We start from the raw sequence: 18,668 nt of genomic DNA, 5'->3' as shown, positions 1-18,668 counted from the left end.
AATGAAAATTATTCAGCTAATCTACCCTAATAACCCAACTTCAGGGCCTCTCTCTGCTGCCAACAGTATAATAATTTTTAAAATATTAGCTGTCATTTCCGATCAGTCCTAGGGAGGCAAAGGATCTCAGCACACAACTTCATCGTGGCTACTAATTCAGGCCCCAACACAGAAGGAGGAGCAACACAGTGCTCATGGGGACACAATCTCCTGGGATGGGGACTGCCCACCAGGGCTCTGCCCACTGCCCAGCAGCAGAGGGACATGGCAAGGGTAAGGCACAGGGAAGGGGATGATGTCCCTCAGCCCCAGAGGTGTCAGCTCACATCTTACCTTCCCACCCTTCCCCTCTGTGATCCCTGCCCTAACATCAACCCCAATCCTAGGATGCTTCCAGGGAACAGGGGGTGATGAGAGGGACCCCCACACTCCCCAGCCTGGCACTGCAGGTGCTGTAGCCCAGTACTTGTCTCTATGGGACAGGGACTCCAAGGGTTTCCATCTCCCCTGAAATAAACCACCACTACACATTGCCAGCTCTATGCAGCAGGTTTAATTGATCAAGGATGAGTAAATAGTATCAAAAATCCCACAAAACTGCTTCAGTGTGTGCAAAACTCAGCATAGAATATAAAATACTTTAAAAATATCCCACAGAATGATATCTGCAAGCTTTTTAAAAAAAAAAGATTGCAAATTGCCTAAAATGTAGTAACACTTAACAAAAATAGAGGCACCCTGCAGTGACAACGTGGGGTGCAAAAACATTCACTGCCCCTGATCTGGGAGCAGTGTGGCACCACTGGGGGCCCCAGGGGGAGGCGAGACCTCCTGCTTGGCAAGGTGACTGTGAGGGGCCCACAACCCCCCCTGGGCAAGACACTGGACACTGGTGTCCCCGAGGTGGTGCTGCCAGGTGGCCTCACTGGTAGAGGACCTTCACGCAGAAGGTTTCCTCGTTCTTGTCCTCGTGGTCATTGATGTGGATCAGTATCTCCTCCTCACCCACATCCTGGCTCGGGGCGAAGCGCAGGCCGATGGTGTACACCTCCCCCCCGGCCACCTGCGGGAGAAGGGGCAGCAGGACCCGGGCAGCAGGACCCACCTGAGCAGCAGGACCCACCTGAGCAGCAGGACCCACCTGAGCAGCAGGACCCACCCGGGCCCTCCCATCATATCACACCCTGCACCACATGGTCCAGCTAGACAAGGGCGGGGGTTCATACCTCAAAGGAGTCCTCCTTGAACTGCAGGAGGTCGGGCCGGCTGGTGCTCAAGAAGTAGAGGCGCGGCGAGGGGTAGGGGTTGGTGTAGGTGATGCGCTTGTTGCAGCCTCGGCCACCGCCCGCAGGGAGAGAGATCTCGAACGCCTGTGGGTGGAGCAGCAGCTGCAGCACAGAGTGGGAACAAGGGGTGCTCCCCCAAACCCAGTATGCGGGACCACCACCTGCATTCGTGGGACTAATTACCAGCCTGAAGGACAAAGAGCTGAGGAAGCTGCTGGGATCCCAACCCGTGCTCCAGGTAATTAAGGGATGTCCTTAGGGAGAGCCATGGTGCTGGCTCAGGTAATGCCCCTGGCACCAGAGCTGGGCTGGCACATGGCAGGACACTGAGGCATCAGCTTAAACACCAATCTGAACTTCCCCCCATACCAAAGGGCTCAGGAAGATGTTTTTAAAAGAAACACATTAGGCAGGAAATCTAATTTTCTGTCTCTGAGAGCACAGCACTAACAGGACTCAGCATGCTGCAGCTTCAATTTCACACCCGGGGGTGCTTGAGAGCTGACACCCCTCAGCATGGGCCTGCCTTCAAAACAGCCCAAAAGACCTTTTACCATGGTCTTCAGCAATGTTATTTGAGCACCTGAGGGCTAAACATGTGCTCAGGGTAGCAAGCACAAAAAAACCCATGGATGTAAAGAGAGGAAGAAGCAGGAGACTGCCCCAGTGATCAGCCAGACTGTCATGTCCTACCTTGGAGATGAGGGGCTGCTGACAGGCCAGGCAGAGCAGCCAGGAGGACAGCAGCTGGTGGGACTCCACATCCACCAGGTTGAGGTAGATGAACCGGCTGCCTGCCCGCCGAGGCCTCACCCCAACAAACAGCTCCTGGATGCCGTTGGCAGGAAGAAGGAATGTCCCATCCGGATCCACCTGTGGGAACCAACACCCAGAGCTGCAGCAACCACACCTCCACAATGTCCAGCTTGGAGCCTAAACCAGACCCACCTGCTCTTAAAACCCTGCACACCTACACCACCACCACCTAATCCCACCTATGGGAATATGCTAGAACCAGCTTCGTATCAGGAAGGGAAAGAACTGCTGGGAACAGCCTGCTCCCCCCCAGCCTGGGGCCTCCCTCCCCCTGCACAGGGAGACTTTCTTTTGTTTACAGGGCAGCGATGAGGGGTTTGTGCCTTTTATTATTCACACTCACAATTAAGGCCAAAGGAATTCTGAAGAAATTGTTAGTCTTCAGCTGGTCTCATTAACACAGATAATTTGCCCTCTGGGGTTTCGTGCCCATGATCCTACACATGACAGCTCTAATGAAAAGCTAATTATCCCAAACACTTTACAGCAGTAAATCGTTCATAATTCCAAGTGGGCTGCTGTTGCCTTTCCCTTTCGGGGAGGGAGAATGCCCGGCCCAGCCCCCAGCTGCCACCACCAAGGACCCCAGCAGCCCCAGGCCCACCCGTGGGGCGTTACCTGCAGCTCGTGGGGGTGGGAGGTGAAGGCGCGGACCCTGCGTGGGGCCGGGGTGCCCCGCAGCAGCAGGGAGAGGCGGGAGAGCTGCCCGGCCGTGCAGCTGACGTCCAGGCGCTGCAGGGAGTGCAGGTAGAACTGCCAGATCTGGACGGGCGCTGCCAGCCAGGAGTCCCTGTGGCACAGACAGAGGCAGCTCAGCCACGGGCTCAGAGCTCCGCACAGGGAGCTCCGACAGGGAGCCCAGGCTCCCCGTGAGCCTCCTCAAAGGGCCCCACTTGGGTCCTACCCATCCCTAAAGTATCTCATTGCCCAGCGGGCTCAGCAGGCGTTCCCTGGCACACTGGGAATCGTTTGCCCAGGGATTACTTCCAGGAAAAGGAATGATGTAAATCCCTAAGCCACAAACCTTTTGGGAAGCCTCTCTGCTGTTCAGCCAAGCTGGCCGGGCTCAGGGAGGCAAGGGAAGAGCCTGAGCTTCTCTCCTGCCCTGCTATGCTCCGGGGGTCAGTGCTTCCCACTTTTTGAGGTCCTGCTACTTACGTATAAATAGCAACAAAGAACTTCTTGATCTGTGGGCTTGGTCCTCCGGCTACTTTTAAGAAGATGTCCTGTGGCTCCCCAGGCCCCTGTGAGCAGGAATCAGAGCATGGTTCCAGCAGTTAACCTCGGGATCAAACAGCTAATGAGGACTCCAGGGTTTCCTTCCCATTAACAGAAAAACCCGCCACCAATCCACTTACGAAAGCAGATGCTTTCAGCATCTAGTTAAACTATGTTATTAAGTTATTATACAGCTTGGCTGAGCTCTTCCAGTATTTTTAATTACAAAAGAGGATACAAACGACTATTGCATTCCAGGTCTGCATCTGTAATCAAATTTTGGCAAATTTTCCCCAAGTTTTCTAACAAGCCATAATCCAATTACCATACTAACACATTTCTGCTACACCAATTAGCAACTACCCTCCCTTGCCATCTGCATGTATGTGTGGAAGTTTGGTTTTCCCCATCTACCTCCCCCAGCTGCAAGGCAGAGAGATGCTGTGCTGGGGGCCCCCACCAGTACCCCAAACAGCAGGGAGGGTCTGTCCTACACCCAACAAGCAGCTGTTTTTCCCCAGCATCCTCATCCTCTGGTGCTTGCTCAGAAAAACAAGCTACACTGCAATAAGGTGCAGCTTGCAGCTTTGACTGCAGAAACAAGGCAGCTCCCTTTAATTGGGAATAAAGAGCAATTCCAGCTTCATCACTGCCAGCGAGGCACTGGCACAAGTGCCATGGGCACAAGGCATCTGCCAACAAGAACAACCCCCAGCAGAAGGACAAACTGAAGCCAAAGTGTAATCCATACCATATTTTTGGTCTCACAAATGATGTTGGGGTCGCTGCAGCGAACAAACATCTCAGGCTGCACCCCGGGCATCCCCACTGGAGTGCCTGTGGAGGAGGCAGACCAAGGTGCAGTTGTATTCAGCCTGTGTCTGTGCTTGCTACCCTGCTCCCCACGCAGCCACAGACCAGAAGTCCTTGTGCTGCCTACCAGCAAACCACAAGGGTGCACTGGGGCAGGGAATGAAAAATGAAATTAGTGCAAAGAAGTGGCTGAAGACAAAGAGCTGCAGTCTCACCAGGGAGGGTATGCCAGGGGGGCAGCCGAATGGTTTTCTTGAGGAAGGTGAGCTCTGGGTGGTAGAAGCGGAAGGTCTGGTCCACCACGTGGGGCTGCGGCTCCACCTTCACCAGCAGCAGCGCGATGGGCTTCCCCCCACTCACCTGGAAGGAGACCTGCCCCAGGGCCAGTTGGAGAGGGACAGAGGTTTGCAAGAGGGATGCTTCTCCTCCCCCTGGAGCAGAGTTTCTCCCACCTCCCTCACCTGGATGTGCTTCATCCGCCCAGCCCCGCTCTTCCCCAGGGAGCGGGCGGCTGTGTCAGCACTGCTGTCCAGCCCAGCTGGCCCCTGTGGGTGCAAGAGCAGGTTTCCTTGGGATGCAGCATGGCTGTGGCTGTGCAGGGCCCCCCATAGCTACACCACCCTGCCCTCACAGCCAGGGAAACACTTCCTACCAGGAACAGGCTGGAACAGGGGACCCGTGCCTACCTGTGCGGCAACGATGGCAGGGTCTGCAGAGAAGGTCTGGTATTTGAAGGGGATGCGGACGGTCTCATAGGGGCGCAGGTAGACCTGAGGGCGGAGGTCATCACGGAGGTGGAACATCTCCTCCTCCACTGGTGTAACACTCTTGGTCAGCTCCTTGAAGTGACGCCACTCCCTTGGGTCCAGGATGACACTGGGGAACCAGCGGCAGAGGTGCTGGTGAGGACTGGTCCAGTGCCACCCCAGCATCTCCCCACACACACGGGGAAGACCCCACTCTGGCCCCCACCTGAGCTCAGGGTGGTCAACCTCGATGGTGACAGTGTGCTGAACACCATACGGGTTCTTCAGGGTGAACTCGAAGAACTCTGCGGTGCCCAGCACGGCGTGCACGGTGCGGGTGGCAGTGATGGCCTGGCTGAGCAGGCGGGAGATGCTCTCGCCCTTGGTGTGCTCCCGGTAGGCATCGATGATCTGCAAGTCACGCACCTGCTGGGCACGCTGCTCCTGCCAGCCCTGCCAGGAGGGATGGAGTGGACCATAAACCTGGAGCCTCCAGAGGCTCCCCAGCCCCCACTTACCCCTCTCCTCACCGAGACCTGGGGCATCCTCCCACCGCCAGCCTCCTCCTGCTGCCGCACCAGCGCCATGCGCCGCAGCTTGCGCCGGCGGGCGGCCGCGGCCTCGCTGGGGACAGCGGGGGGCACCAGCCTGGGCCCCGGCCGGTGGGCGTGCAGCGCGGCCGCCAGCTCGCTGTCCACCTCCACCAGCCTCCGTGCCTGTGACACCCGCCCTGTGTGGAGAGGGGACCCACCATCAGGGTGGCCCTGAGGGACCCTGGTGATGCTGCTGGGCCAGGGAGCACCAGAGGGGGCAGCCAGCCTGCAGCTGGGGGCAAAGCACCAGCACTGCAGCAGCAGAGACTGGCAGAGACCTGGCCAACCTGATCCACACGAGGGGATGGGCTGAGCCCCAGCCCAGCAAGACTCACCACCAGCAGTATTCAGGGATAACCAGGACTCACCACAAGCAGTGTCCCGGGATAACCAGCTGCCAGCCGGGATAACACGAGCGTTGTCCGGTGCAGGCACGATGCGGGAGCGGGATGGCAGCGGGGAGGGCAACTGCCCCGGGGTCTCCTCGCACAGGTGGCCTGCCAAGAGCAGAGGCAGGCTGAGCAGAAACCATCCCCTTTTCAGTTTTATAAAATCTACTGCAAATTCCTGTCCTCACTGCAGCTCTCTGCTCTGGCTTTTGTAAACTGCCTGTAAAGACCTGGCTGCTCAGGGTGCTCTGAGCCCCACGTGCTCCTTCCAGAGTCTCCCATGAAGGCTGTGCCACCTGGAGCCAGACAAGGCTCTAAACCCACCAGGTATTTACTCAGCCCACAAACTACCTCCTGTCCTTCAGGCAGGGACACCAAAACAATCCTGTTTTCAACAATAGTATTTTGAAATTTAAAAAGAGCAGAGAAAAGCCCAAAGGGTGGCTGCTGCCCTTGGGCTGTGTCTCTGCCTCCTCTCTCCCACTTCTCTTGCAGGGTGTGAGTTAAACCTCTCCTGGGGTTGTCAACCTCAGATTCTCCTTCCCAGGAGCTTATCGGCCCTTTGCAGGCAAAGTAAGGAAATGATGATTTAAGATAACTTATAATGGAGCTAATCTTTCTTCTCAAGATAAGGTGTTAAAACCTGGAGTCACTGCACATTTATAGGGCAGGGAATTAAATGTATAAAATAAATGCAGCCAGCAGGTTCTGGGAAGAAGAACACTCCCTACAAGGGTGGTTTTGGTTGAGATGCAGTCCTTTCTCCCACAGCCTGATGCTGTTTGCTAGCACCAAGCTGCACAGCACTGTCCCCATGCCACCATCCCAGCACCACTGGCATCAGGACCACAAACTCAACCAGCAGCCACATGCTTCTGCCTGCAGCCCAGTGGCACCAGGAGTCGAGCAGCTGGCAAGGGGGTGGGGGCTCAGGTGGCACCCAGCAAGGGGTGCCACAGGGTGCTGGTACCCAGACCTTGAGCTCTTACCGACGTTGGCCATGGAGAGGTGGAGGCGGCCCCGCAGGGCCACGCGGACCCCGAGGGGCCGCAGGGCTCCGTGCCTCAGGGCCTCCTGGCCCATCACCGTCACGTCTGGCTCGTACTCAGTTGTGGCCACCTCCAGCTCATGGTGGGTCCTGATGGCCTCCCGGCCCTGGCGCAGCAGGGACTGAGGACAAGGGGTCACAAGTCACTGGGGGTGTCAGGTCTGAGGGGCCACAGGGTTGGGATAAGGGTGTCTCAAGGCTGGTGGTACAGCCCTATAATACAGCAGTTCCAGGGAAGTGGAAGGAAGTCAATGTTTGGACAACACTTTTGATAAGACACCAAATCCCACAATTAGGGGCTTGTCAGGCTGACGTGGGCCTCACTGACACAGAGGGACTGACACAACGCAATTACTAAAGACACAAGGGTGACACAACAGCATCTCAACACAGGAATGAAGGAAGAGTCAGGCTCCTCCTTAACTTTCCTGCACCCTAAACCAAATCCTCCTGCACTAAGAGCCATCCAAGGGCTTCAGGGGACAGACCTGCAGCCTCACAGCAGCAGATCCAACCAGGAGCAGAGAGTCTCCATCCCAGATGTCGATCTGGAGGCTGTGCTCAGCCAGGTACCGCACGAACCAGCGCTGCTCCCCAGCTCGCAGGAACGCAGGATCCACCATGTACTTCAGCTGCAAGCCCGGCGGTCCTGCGGGACACGGCACCGGTGTGGAAAGGGAGCTCCACCAGCACCAGAACTCAGCCAGAACAGGGACACTCCTGCTCCAGAGAAGCCTGCCTGATTGCACACCCACTTGCCTCCACTTGATCAACCCATTGGTCAATTAGTAAGGTTTGAAGCTCCCTGGGATTGGCTCCTTCCCACAGAAACAGTCTGTACACACCACCCTTGCATTCCCATTAACAGCTCCACATGCAGGAGCTCCAGCAGAACTTACCACTGCCAAGGGTCCCATCCTTGTTCACCCGGACAAGGAGCTGTGCTTGCCCAGCCGCCGGCCCCCGCTCCATGCTGACCAGCTGCAGCCGCGGCGTGGTGACTGGTGGGAAACGGTAGAACTGGAAGGTGAGGAAAATGGTCCTCGGCCACGTCCCCTCTGCATGGTCCCGGGCATCCCTTGAGGGACAGAGAAGGGCTTGGGTCAGTTCATGGCATGGCACTGCCGTCCCATCACAAGCTCTTCGTGTATTTGGCACCCACAGAGAGGCAAAAGAAAAGAGAAGATCGGCAGCATCACAAGTCTTTGGACTTATCTGAAGACAGCAGGCATATGGTTTGCCTTGGCTTCCCAAAAAGCTTCATAATTCCAGCTGCCTCCTGCCATATGCTGTGATGGAAGAGCCCAGCAAAAGCAGATTTTTACCTCCACACAGCACACTGCTGTCCATGGGAAAAACATGAGTGGGGCCTCACCCAGCCAGAGCCATCCCCAAGGGTGCCAACATCCTCAGCTCCATATGCATTTATGGAGAAATCCTGCATTAACCAGCTCTTACTGATATAATGGATTCAACAAAAAAAAATAGGAATATGATTTAAGAGTCCCTGGAAAGGACAAGAGCCTCATTGTAAAACCCTCTGGGGCTTTGTCTCCACACCAGCTGCTGGAGGACACAGAACTTTTGCAAGGTTTTCTCCCGCTCAAGCAGAGAAGCGAGGATTTTGGGAAAGGACTCTCCCCTGGGATCAACTTGCAGAAGGCACCACAAAGACCTCCCATCCCACCTGCCAAAAGCCAGGAACTGCAGGATTATTTCGTTGCCTTGCAGAGGGTCAGCTTCCTCCAGCTGTGGGCTGAAAGTCGCCGGGTCCACAGGCTCTGAGATTCCCACTGGCTCCTGGTGACGGTCCAGGATCTCTGGGAAGCCAGCAGTGTGCAGGCGTGCCAGTGCGGCCCGGGAGAGCAGCGTGTGGGAACTAAGACACAGGAGTGAGACACATGGAACTGGTTGCACGGGGTGCTGGAGCCCAGGGAAGGGCAGCTGAGCATCACCTGTCTGCCTGGAGCCCCAGCGCAGCAACCGGCACCTGCAGCGGGGCGAAGGGCAGTGCCCGCAGAGGCTCCTCGGCGCAGGCCTTGGGGTCTGCCCACCCAAGGTCGGCTTCCAGGTGAGTGATCCCCCCATCCAGGGGCTGGTCCCTGCCCCGTGGCATGGCCGAGAGCTGGGACACTGACAGCTGCAGGGAGAGTGGTGAGGTGAGTGTCCACAGCCCCCACACCACATAGCAGCCCCCCAGGCAGCCCAACCTACAGGAACTTCACAGCCAGGCAGCCCCCTCCCCACTAAAGCAGCTGAGATGCCTTGTGCTCTGGCATCAGCACTCTGCCGGGAAGCAGCATGGCTTGGCTGCTCAAGGGTTTGCACCTCCACGTCCTACTCAGCTGCTGCACTTTCCCCAGCAAGATGGGAAAACGCAGCAGGAAGATCAAGCTGCTTAATGCCATCTTATTAAGCATTTCATTTCATCAAAATTATTTGTATGCACTGATCCCTGCATCAAGGTATAAAAAAAAGCATAAAGAGGCACCTGGGTATTCATAGCTCTTCTTAAACCCCAGTAGCTCTGCACAAAGACACCATGTGTCACTGTCAGCATGCACCAGGGACAACAGCACCCAGCAAATCTAGGCTGTCAAAACCCAGAACTGCCCTTAAAACACATTTGGGGTGTGGAAAGACCTCAGGGAATCTTGCAGAGCATGTTATAGGCAGGATCCATTTCACTGCCCTAGAGGAGGAGGACTGGAACAGGATGCTTGGTGCCTCCTGCCCACAGCAGCCAGGAAAAGTGGCAAGGACAGGACCAGAGGAATGCCCTCAGTGCAAGAGCTGTCCCCTGGGAACACCGCAGCCCACCGCCCGCACAGCACTTACCCCTGGTCCCCGCGGGGATGCCGGCACTCGCAGCGGGGCCTGTGGACCTGAGGAGAGGGACAGGAGGGATGCGGCAACCAAGCCACCACCCCCAGAGAGCCCCCTCCAACACCCCACCCACCTGTTCACATTTCAGGGGTGAAACAGCTGAACACAGTGGCTCACTATCTCTTATTTGACTTATTTTTTCAATAAGACTGCAGCCTGGGGGCGGAACGTAGCGCGTCTCCAGATCCAGCCGTTATTTTGCTGGGAATTAGGCTAACTCCATCCCCAGATGGTGCCGCTGTGCCCTGCGGCGCTGCCTAAGTGGGATGCTTAATGAGATGTGAAAGTTTTAGGATACTTAAGGTTTTCGTTGCTCCTGCTATTTCTTGTCACTCCCTTCATCTGTTTGTGCCCCGAAACAGCAGGAGCTTTATTGTGTCTATATTTGGCTGCTCAGCTCGTGCCAGCACAGCTGAGCTCGCTGAGCCGTGGGTCCCTCAGAGCAGACCAGGGGCAGGGATGCTCTACCTCTGCATCTTTGTGATGCTGATACCCTGTTTTGCTTTCACCACCACATACATTCCAGCTGCCCAGGGTGAATGCTGTGCAGAGGAAAGCAGCTTGCCTCCCTCACATCTCTAATACTGTTTTTTCTCAGGATGGCTTTGGCTACTGGTGACAAGAGAATGGACAGGGTCATCATCACCACCGGCAGCCAAGCCCACAGAAGATGCACTTGGTCTCCCCTAGCCAAAAGGGCCAGACAGCAGAACACTTTCCCACAAAGCACTGTGAAAAGTTAACAAAATGCTCTTTTCAGCAGCTCGGGGTACAGGCTGTCTCTTGCATGCTGCCACTCACCTTGCAGCACCACTCCAGGACCACTACCATACCTCCCTGGGGCAGTCAGCCCCCAGAGCCAGGGAAACGCCAGATCATTCCCCAGAATGGCCCACCCAGGGCATCCCCCCCTCACTCCCAGCCCCTCCATTTCACCCCTAAGATCTCTGCTGTGCCCCAGCCAAGCCGGCTGCTCGCTGAGGCTGGTGCTGCAGCACAGCCACGGTGCCAGTGCCACCTCGTGGAAGGTACCCAGGCTGCTCCCACCGCAGCGGCATCGCCCCACACACCAGCTGGCAGCCACGGCTGGCCACGGGAGCTGGCTAAGCTCATTAACCGTGTTTAAATGATGTTCTGGAACTGGAGCATCACACTAGGACCTGCGTGGGAAGCAGGGCAGCACAAACAGAACCGAGCCTGAGAGGATTTCCAGCAGCCTGGGGCATCAGCTGAGCTCCATGCCCAAGCTCAAGCCAAAGGCAGTTTTCTCTCCACCTCCAACACCCAGCAGAATCCCCAGGCACCCCAAAGTCACAGACAGATGCATGCAGGCACACACACAGCCTAGTTTTCCAGCCTGGTGTCAGGTCCTAGAGTAGCAGCACAATGACATTCTTTCTTTCCTCAGCCTACAACTGACATCTCTCCTGCCCTCATGCCCAGAGGGATGCAGAGGCCAGAGTGAAACAGCAGCAGTGCCTGGGACCAATGGCTGCAGTGCCCAGGACCAATGGCTGCAGTGCCCAACAGTGGCTCTGGGGGCTGAGCCCAAACATTGCCACAGCCACCCAAAACTGGAGCAGGCTGGAAATTCCGGGGGATTTTGCACCTGGCTCAGTGTGACTTTCACAGGGGAATTTTGCAAGTTGAAAAGTGAGAGCTGAATTCAACTCACTAGAAGCCTGGTTCACTCCCGTAATTCACAGACTTGCTCACTGAAACTCAGTGAACTCGTGTTTCTTCTCCTGAGCAGACACCAGTGCCACACTCTATATTTTAAATGTCAGCGATCTGGAAAACACTCACTCAGCGACAGCGTGGGAGGCTGCTCCAACGCGTCCCTGCCTTTATCTGGGATCTTCGCAGCAGTTACAAGATGTTCTTCCGAATCAGTAGAAACATGGAATTGGACAGTCCCAGACTCCACGTGCTTTCCCTGAAATTGGACATGAAATACTTTAGACAACACAGGCTCCCTTCAAGGGATGACTGCCTTGTCCTGCAGCCACGGGAGCAGCGGTGCTGCTGGAGGCAGAGCTGGCGAGAGCTTTGACTCCAACACACTGATCAAATACCTTGGTCCTTGAAGGGACACACACACAGCCACCAACTCCACCCATTACCACCCAGGTAATAGTTTACTGAGCAAGTTCTGCAGACACCCACCTACCCATCCATGCCTATTCCCTTACACTTGCACAGGTTTTGCCACAGCCCCTCCAGTGCCTAGTCCAGCCTGCCCAAGCCCTGGCAGTGTCCCTGTGTTTTGCCCTCACCTGGCAGGAGCTCCTGCCACTTGGGGGAGTCCGGTAGACCAGAGCTTGGCAGGGACCACGGTGGGGACCCCCACGCAGGGGCAGGACCACCTCCTCCTCCTTCTCACCAGTGCCCAGGGCAGGGCTCCAGACAGCCCAGCGCACTGAGCACATCTCGGTGGCTTCGCTGCGGGCACCACTGGGCAGGGCCTGGGGGGAGACAGGGAGAACCAGCACCTTCCTGTGGGATTTGCCCTCCTCAAGGCTGACCACAAAGCGCCTATAAATCTCACACTACTCTTCCCACACAGGATTTTCTTGCACCCCCCGTTCATCCAGCCCATTGCTGACATTATTCCCCGTCCCTCAGCACAGCGAGCACCCACCCTCCGGGTACTCACACCTTCACCAGATCACACCACAATATTATGGATCAGCAGAATACAATGCCAATATAAAAACATGATATAGTGCTTTTCCAAAATAACAGAGTTTCATCCCTATATATATATATTTATATATATATATATATATATTTAGGTTCATGTAGGCTGAGTCAAAGACCCCAGGCCCCAAAGGGCTGTGACCCCTCGCTCAAGCTGCTGCATTAAGGGATGTACATTTGAGCCCCCATCCCTGGCAGATGGGAAAGGCAGCAGAAAGGCTTCCACTTACCCCAGCACATCCACAGCCTCCCCTCAGACCAAAGGAGAGGTGCAGAAGCAAACCAAGAGATCTCTACCAGCACCCACAAGGCAATCACCCCACAGCCTGCTAATTATGGCATGGAGGACACTGTGATCAGCTGGGCAAGCTGCTTTGGGATTAACTGCCCTGCCCGAGGGCTGTGCCACAGGTCCCAGGCTCCACCACCACCCCCGCCATGCTCTGACCACATGTAACTACAATGATTTACTAAGTCCCTTTGCAGGGTATTCTGTGCAATGGAAAGCACCCAGACACTCTGCAGGGCCTTTTGTTGGGCAGCAAGGAGAGGCTGCATGGTGGGGTGTAAGACAGTGGAAAGTGGGGAGAAAATGGTGTCCCCCCACAGGGCTCACCCCCCACCCACACACCCTGCTCCTTCATGAGGGACATGCACACTCAGCCCTACCTTCCCACCAGCTCTCCCCATGCTGCAGAAGACATACTCCAGCTGGAAGCAGACCCCAAAGGCTGGGTGAGGAACCATCTCACTCAGGTGGATGCGGCTCCGCAGAACCAGGGCCTGACCCACATCCCTGCGCCAGGATGGAGACGGGGCTGTGGGCAGCACCCAGGGCAGGGGGGACACAGCTCTGGAGGGTCTCCCCTTACCTGGCTGCAGGAGCCAGCCCCCCTGGGCAGCTGCCCCGGGCCACCTCTGCCTCAGGCACCAGCACAGCTACCTGGGGTGCCTGGACAAAGCACAGCCCGTTGTGGACACCAACGTGCAGCCGCCGCTCCCGAACCGCCACCCCGGCACCGTCCGGCGCCGCGTTGGCCTGTGACAGGAAAGTTTTCCAGCCCTGGTGCAGTGGCACAGGGTGGCTCAGCATCCCTCCTTGGGCCCCCCACAACCAGGAACATTCAGGCAATTCATCAAAAACTCAGAAAATGAGACCTACTTCCCAGTGCTGATGGGTATTAAAATATTTCACCTTTATGACAGAATTGGTGTAAATCTGGCAAATAAGGGAGGACTTGGCCAGCAGTTCTTACTGCACACAAAGCACTGCTGTTCCTAAAGAGGTTACTAAAGAGTTACTACTATAGTGAACACTGCATCTTTGCATTTCCATAGCAGAAAAAACCCAAATTAGGGTCTGAATGCTCAAAACAAGCCCATTTGTGCACTGATCCAGTGGTAAGGTGAGCACAAGGCTTGCACAACAACAAAAGACTCCAAGTGCAAAAAAGACACAAGCACCATTCATCTGAACTTTTCTAACCTGACCAGAAGCCAAGTGCTGACATTCCTGCTCCCACCCTGCTCCTTCCCTAACTGCAGTGGCACTACCTTAAGTAAGCGATCACTGTTCAGTAGGTCCAGCAGCTCTTCCTCAAATTCCTCCAGGGAAGGGTGCAGCTGGATGGACAGCCTCTCCAGGTAGCAGGTGACTGGCTTCAGCAGCTGAGGTTTCTGCAAGCAGTCACCTGAAGAGGCAAGGTGGTGGGCACAGGTCATGCCATGGCTGAGGGAACATCAGAAGGACCACAGGGGAACCTGCAGCCAGGAGCAGCACGGGGAGCAATTGTGCCTGTGGGTGGGATCCCCGGCTTCCCTGACACACGTGTGTCTTTATGCCCTGGAGAGACCCAGGAATACCCAACGTCTTCAGTGTCAGTGGATGCAATTTGGTTAATAATAAAAATAATTCAGCTGCAGAACTGAGAGTACTTTTCACCCTCTGAATCTTCAGATCACATAATTTTAATCACAGGACCTTGAAGGGCAAGGCTGCTTCCCACAGGGAGAGATTAACCAGGGCTGAGCATGCAAGAGCTTGTCCCTCTGAACCTGCCAGGCCCCCAGCAACCCCAAGCTCTGCCACCAAGGAGGACTTTAAACAAGCTGCAAGGGCTTCTCTGAAGACTCTGTCGACTATAATTAAAGCAACCATTGTTTCTGTCTCACAGTTTCCCAGGAGCAACACAATTAACGGGAGAAGAACAGAACAAAGCCATTTTGACACATTTCAGGACGACTTACGGATGCAAGGGCTGCAGCCCCGGCGGCACGACCAGGCTAAAACCCTCATGCTGAGGAGTTGCTGCAGAGAACCTGCTGGTGTGCCCTGAAAGCCCAGGTGAGTGCCCTGCCCACAGCCTCCCCAGGGAGTTGCTGCCCTCAGCAGGAGGGGCCAGGCAGCAGGGAAAGAGGAACAGTCCTTACTTGCATCTCCGCATGCCGGCAGCACACCGGGAATGTTCTGCTGCCCAGACACCAGGAGGTTTTCGGGAAGGAGGTGAAATATCATCTCCAAGGGCTGGTGAGGCTTTAGGGAGTACTGCAGGTGGCTCTTCTCCATCACGGTCAGGTATTTGTTCTCTGAAGAAGAAAAAACAACCTGGAATGACCCAAACAGCACTGCTGTTGAAGAAGTCATTAGCCAGGAGCACACATGTTGGGAGCAAAGGAAAACCTGTGTTTTTCCTGGCTGGCAGTAAAGCAGGTTTGCTTAGCACTGTCCAGGCATGGACCATGGATCACATCAACCAGACACACATGACACTCATGGGATCAGAGGCTGCCAAGCAAGGAGCGAGACAAGGCCCTGCTGCTGCTGCTTACTTTCCATGGGGTCCTGGAAGCGCGGGTGCAGCAGAGCACGGGGCGTCCCGTGGTACAGCTTCAGCCTGAGAGCAAAGAGCACATGCAGCAGTCAGTACACCCAGTCTGAAGCACATCTTCATCTTCCACAAAACCTCTGCTCAACAGTGAGAAATGCCCATCCTACAAAGCCCCTGTCCTTCAGGGAGAGAACCAGCTTCCCTAATAAACCCATCACTGCTTCCTCAGCAAGTCAGAACTCCAGGTTTCCAAACACTGGCTTTGTTTCTGCCCCAGGACCACCCTTTCTTCCTCCCAGTAGCCATCCACATTGCTTCCCCAACGCCCAGGGTGCCCCATCACACAGCAGGGGGGACCTACGTTCTGCCCTCAGCAGCTGGGTCCGTCGCCTCTGATCCGCTGCCAAAGAGGGGGATGAGCCCAAAGCCACAGGAGAGATGCCGAGAGCTCCCATCCCCATTCCCGGCTGTCACGACCACTTCCACAACAGCAGCAATGCCAGAGTGGTTCAAGGAGGTGTGGAAATAAACAGTCTAAGATGGGAGAAAGAGTATTCCAGAGCTGGCAGCTGCAGGCAGAGCCCTACCTGTTGCATCTGGACAGCCAGCAGCACAACCAGAAAATCCATTTAAAAATTCCAGACTGTGGCTCAAGGCAAACCTCCAGCACTGCTTGGAAATGTCAACCTCCTTACATCTCACACACTATTAACTTTTTTTTATTTAACTTTCTGTCGCAAACACCCATTTTCCAGAGTACCTGGCAGGCTGAAGACCCCATAACAGCAGGGTTTCAGCATCATGGTGAGCCCTGTGCTGGGGAAGCCAAAGGAGCTGGAAACCCTCCTGCTGCAGGGAGGGGAGCTGGGGGCAGCCTGGACCTGAGGACAGGAGGGGACAGGACACAGGTCACCTCCCCAGGACAGGATTTAAAGCCAGGTTAATCTTTCTATTAAAAACTCATTACTGCAGTGTCCCAGGGAAAACGTTTACTGTAATCACAGGCTGTCATGAAGGGATAACAAAGAGAGACATTACCACACCAGCCCAGGGAAATAAATCGTTATTCTATTATCTTTTATTGCAAAAATGCGGAAATAACGACCACTGGCTGCAGGCTGACACCTTGCAAAGGCAGAGCCCTCAAAGCCCTTGTGAAACCAAGCTCATGGTTCCCTCCATGACCATGAACAGGGGGTTGGTTGCATGTTCCTCTCCCCTAAACCTTGAGGATAAGGCTGGATGAATCTTGCCAGCAGGGTCAACCCGACCTGCTGAAGGCCTGAAGTCCCCATCCCATTCCCCCTCAAATAAGCAGGGGTCAGGCAGTAATTCAAACAAACACACAGGTCAACACCACTGAGCTAAATCAACGAAGGAGCACGGCGCTAATCTGTGCCACATTTCATCTGTAGCACAAGAAACAAGTAATGAACTAGAAAACATGACATCTCTGCTGTCACCCAGGCCGGGTGAGGCTCTGGGTGCGTTTAGTTCGGGTAAGGAGAGAAAGCGGCTGTGCTGGAGGGAGCGGCGGCTCCGTCTTCCCTCCCACCTGTGAACAGACACTGCTCCCTGCCGCCGGCTCCCGACACAGCACGCTGCTACCCCACACCGCCACAGCCACAGAGAGAACCTAAACCCCCCATTTCTCCCCGTGTGGGAAACCTCAGTAACCAGGCAGTGCGCGGGTTGCTCTGGGCAGAGGATGAGGAAGCCCCGACGGAGCGAACCAGCCCCCGAGGGAGCAGCTCCAGGCGGCACACGAGCACCCACAGCTTTCTCCGTGACAAACCTCCAACCTTGCGCTTGGTGCCCAAGTCCCAGGGTGCTGCCCCGGACCCAGCCCACCCCCCTGCCCACCCATGGGCCCCCCCACCCTACCTCGTTGAAAGCTGCCCTGGCCGGGTGTGGCGGGGCACGGCGGGCAGCTCTGCAGCTGCTCCTCCAGGTCCTCCCGAAGAAGTGGTGGTAGGTGGCATCAAAGAGGGACAGGCGCAGCTGGAACTCTGCTCCCTGCAAGGCAGGACAGGGCAGGAGATGTCCCCCCACGCCCGGGGACACACCAGCTCAGCACCCCCAGACTGCAGAAAACACTTCAGCAAGAGGACAAGTAATTCCCCTTCTCTGAGGCCCAAACCAGGCAGGGGGCTGCAGACAGCTTCACGTGTCACTCAAGAACCTGCCCGGAAGCCAGAGGCTGAAACCAGCAACACAAAATTGGGAAAGCTGAGTATTAAGTATATAACAAAGGAGTAGCAGACTTTTCAAGTGCCACCCAAAAAATTTACCTTTAAAACACTTGCCTGAAGTAAAAATTTTAAAATTTAATTTTAAGCTAATTAAAAGCTAAATCAGATTTGCAGGGGAAAACACACTCAGGACACTGCTCCAGTCTGTGTTTCTGGGAGACAGACAGTTAGTTCTCCCCAAAACAAGTAACCTGGTTTTGAAAACCTCCAGCCCACGAAGAGCAAATCCCGGTGGTGCGGTGGACGGGGGGCAGGCAGAGCGGGGGTCCAGCTCCCGTACCTGGGCGAGGACAGCCCCTTCCAGGGCCTTGAGAACGCAGCGGAAGGCGGTGGAGCCGGGGGGCCGAGCCCGCCTGCGCTGCCCGTGCGGGGGCAGCGCCAGGCCCCGCGGGAACACGCGCTCCCACTCGCTCATCCTGCTCCCCAAAGGCCGCCGCTCCCTCCCGGCGCCCTACGGCGAACGGCCGCCTGGAAAACAGAGCAGGGAAACGCACGCTCGGGAACGAGCTCCCGAGCTGCAGAGCTGGACAACCCTGATGGGAAGTGTCTGAAACAGCTCCCGGGGAGCCACCCACCCTGGCGAGCCGCCCGCCCCACCAGCTACCCAGCTTGGCGGACCCCCAGCCTCACCAACCACCATTCCCAGTGGTCCTCCAACTCCGTCCATCCCAGTAGACCCCCAGCTCTAAAAGTCACCCACCCTGGTGGCCGTCCAGCCCCGCCGGCCACCATTCCTGGTGGTCCTCCAGCTCCACTCATGCTGGTGGGACCCCAGCCCCACCAGCCACCGTTCCTGGTAGACCTCCATCATCCCACCAGCCCCGCGCACACAGGACCGTGCCCGCACAGCGCCAGAGCCCCGGCCGGCAGCACAACCCACCCTCCCATGCGCACCCACCGCGCCCCGACGCCATCTTATGGGGCCCGACCAAACCTCGCGCCGGGCAGGGGGGGCCTGACGCGCTGCCGCCGCTCACCGCCCCCCGCCGCAGCCCCGCGCCCCCTCACCGGCGGGCACCGGAGAGAGCGGCGTGCGGGGAGATGGCGGAGGGAGATGGGGAGGGGACATGGCGGAGCCGCGGCGGCTGCGGCG

The 18,668-nt window shown here is 56.3% G+C and overlaps 1 protein-coding gene across 10 annotated transcripts; it reads right to left on the bottom strand.

Annotated features, from left to right (window-relative positions):
* Positions 1 to 861: 861 nt before the first annotated feature.
* Positions 862 to 18,643, bottom strand: NPHP4 (nephrocystin 4). 10 transcript variants are annotated; one of them, XM_051637561.1, is made up of 29 exons: positions 18,584 to 18,643; positions 17,856 to 18,043; positions 17,208 to 17,339; positions 15,685 to 15,857; positions 15,325 to 15,389; positions 14,926 to 15,081; positions 14,050 to 14,186; positions 13,368 to 13,534; positions 13,165 to 13,291; positions 12,072 to 12,260; positions 11,602 to 11,731; positions 9,748 to 9,794; positions 8,865 to 9,049; positions 8,597 to 8,788; positions 7,809 to 7,987; positions 7,398 to 7,558; positions 6,851 to 7,031; positions 5,841 to 5,969; positions 5,410 to 5,609; positions 5,106 to 5,332; positions 4,820 to 5,009; positions 4,595 to 4,678; positions 4,349 to 4,505; positions 4,072 to 4,157; positions 3,261 to 3,346; positions 2,721 to 2,892; positions 1,980 to 2,159; positions 1,227 to 1,370; positions 862 to 1,063 (listed from the first exon to the last, which is right to left on the bottom strand). In XM_051637561.1, the coding sequence occupies exons 2-29, from the start codon at positions 17,988 to 17,990 to the stop codon at positions 923 to 925; spliced, it is 4,152 nt and encodes a 1,383-aa protein (XP_051493521.1). In that variant the 5' UTR covers positions 17,991 to 18,043; positions 18,584 to 18,643; the 3' UTR covers positions 862 to 922. The 10 variants fall into 10 exon arrangements, with proteins under 10 accessions (XP_051493521.1, XP_051493522.1, XP_051493519.1 ...); XM_051637562.1 differs by lacking the exon at positions 18,584 to 18,643 and adding an exon at positions 18,474 to 18,486; XM_051637559.1 differs by lacking the exon at positions 18,584 to 18,643 and adding an exon at positions 18,456 to 18,484.
* Between the last annotated feature and the right edge of the window lie 25 nt (positions 18,644 to 18,668).

The sequence above is a fragment of the Apus apus genome, chromosome 20 (assembly GCF_020740795.1).
Source record: "Apus apus isolate bApuApu2 chromosome 20, bApuApu2.pri.cur, whole genome shotgun sequence".
Classification (NCBI taxonomy): Eukaryota; Metazoa; Chordata; class Aves; order Apodiformes; family Apodidae; genus Apus; species Apus apus.
Note: the sequence above shows the minus strand (reverse complement) of the source record. Positions and strands in the feature narration are given on the sequence as shown.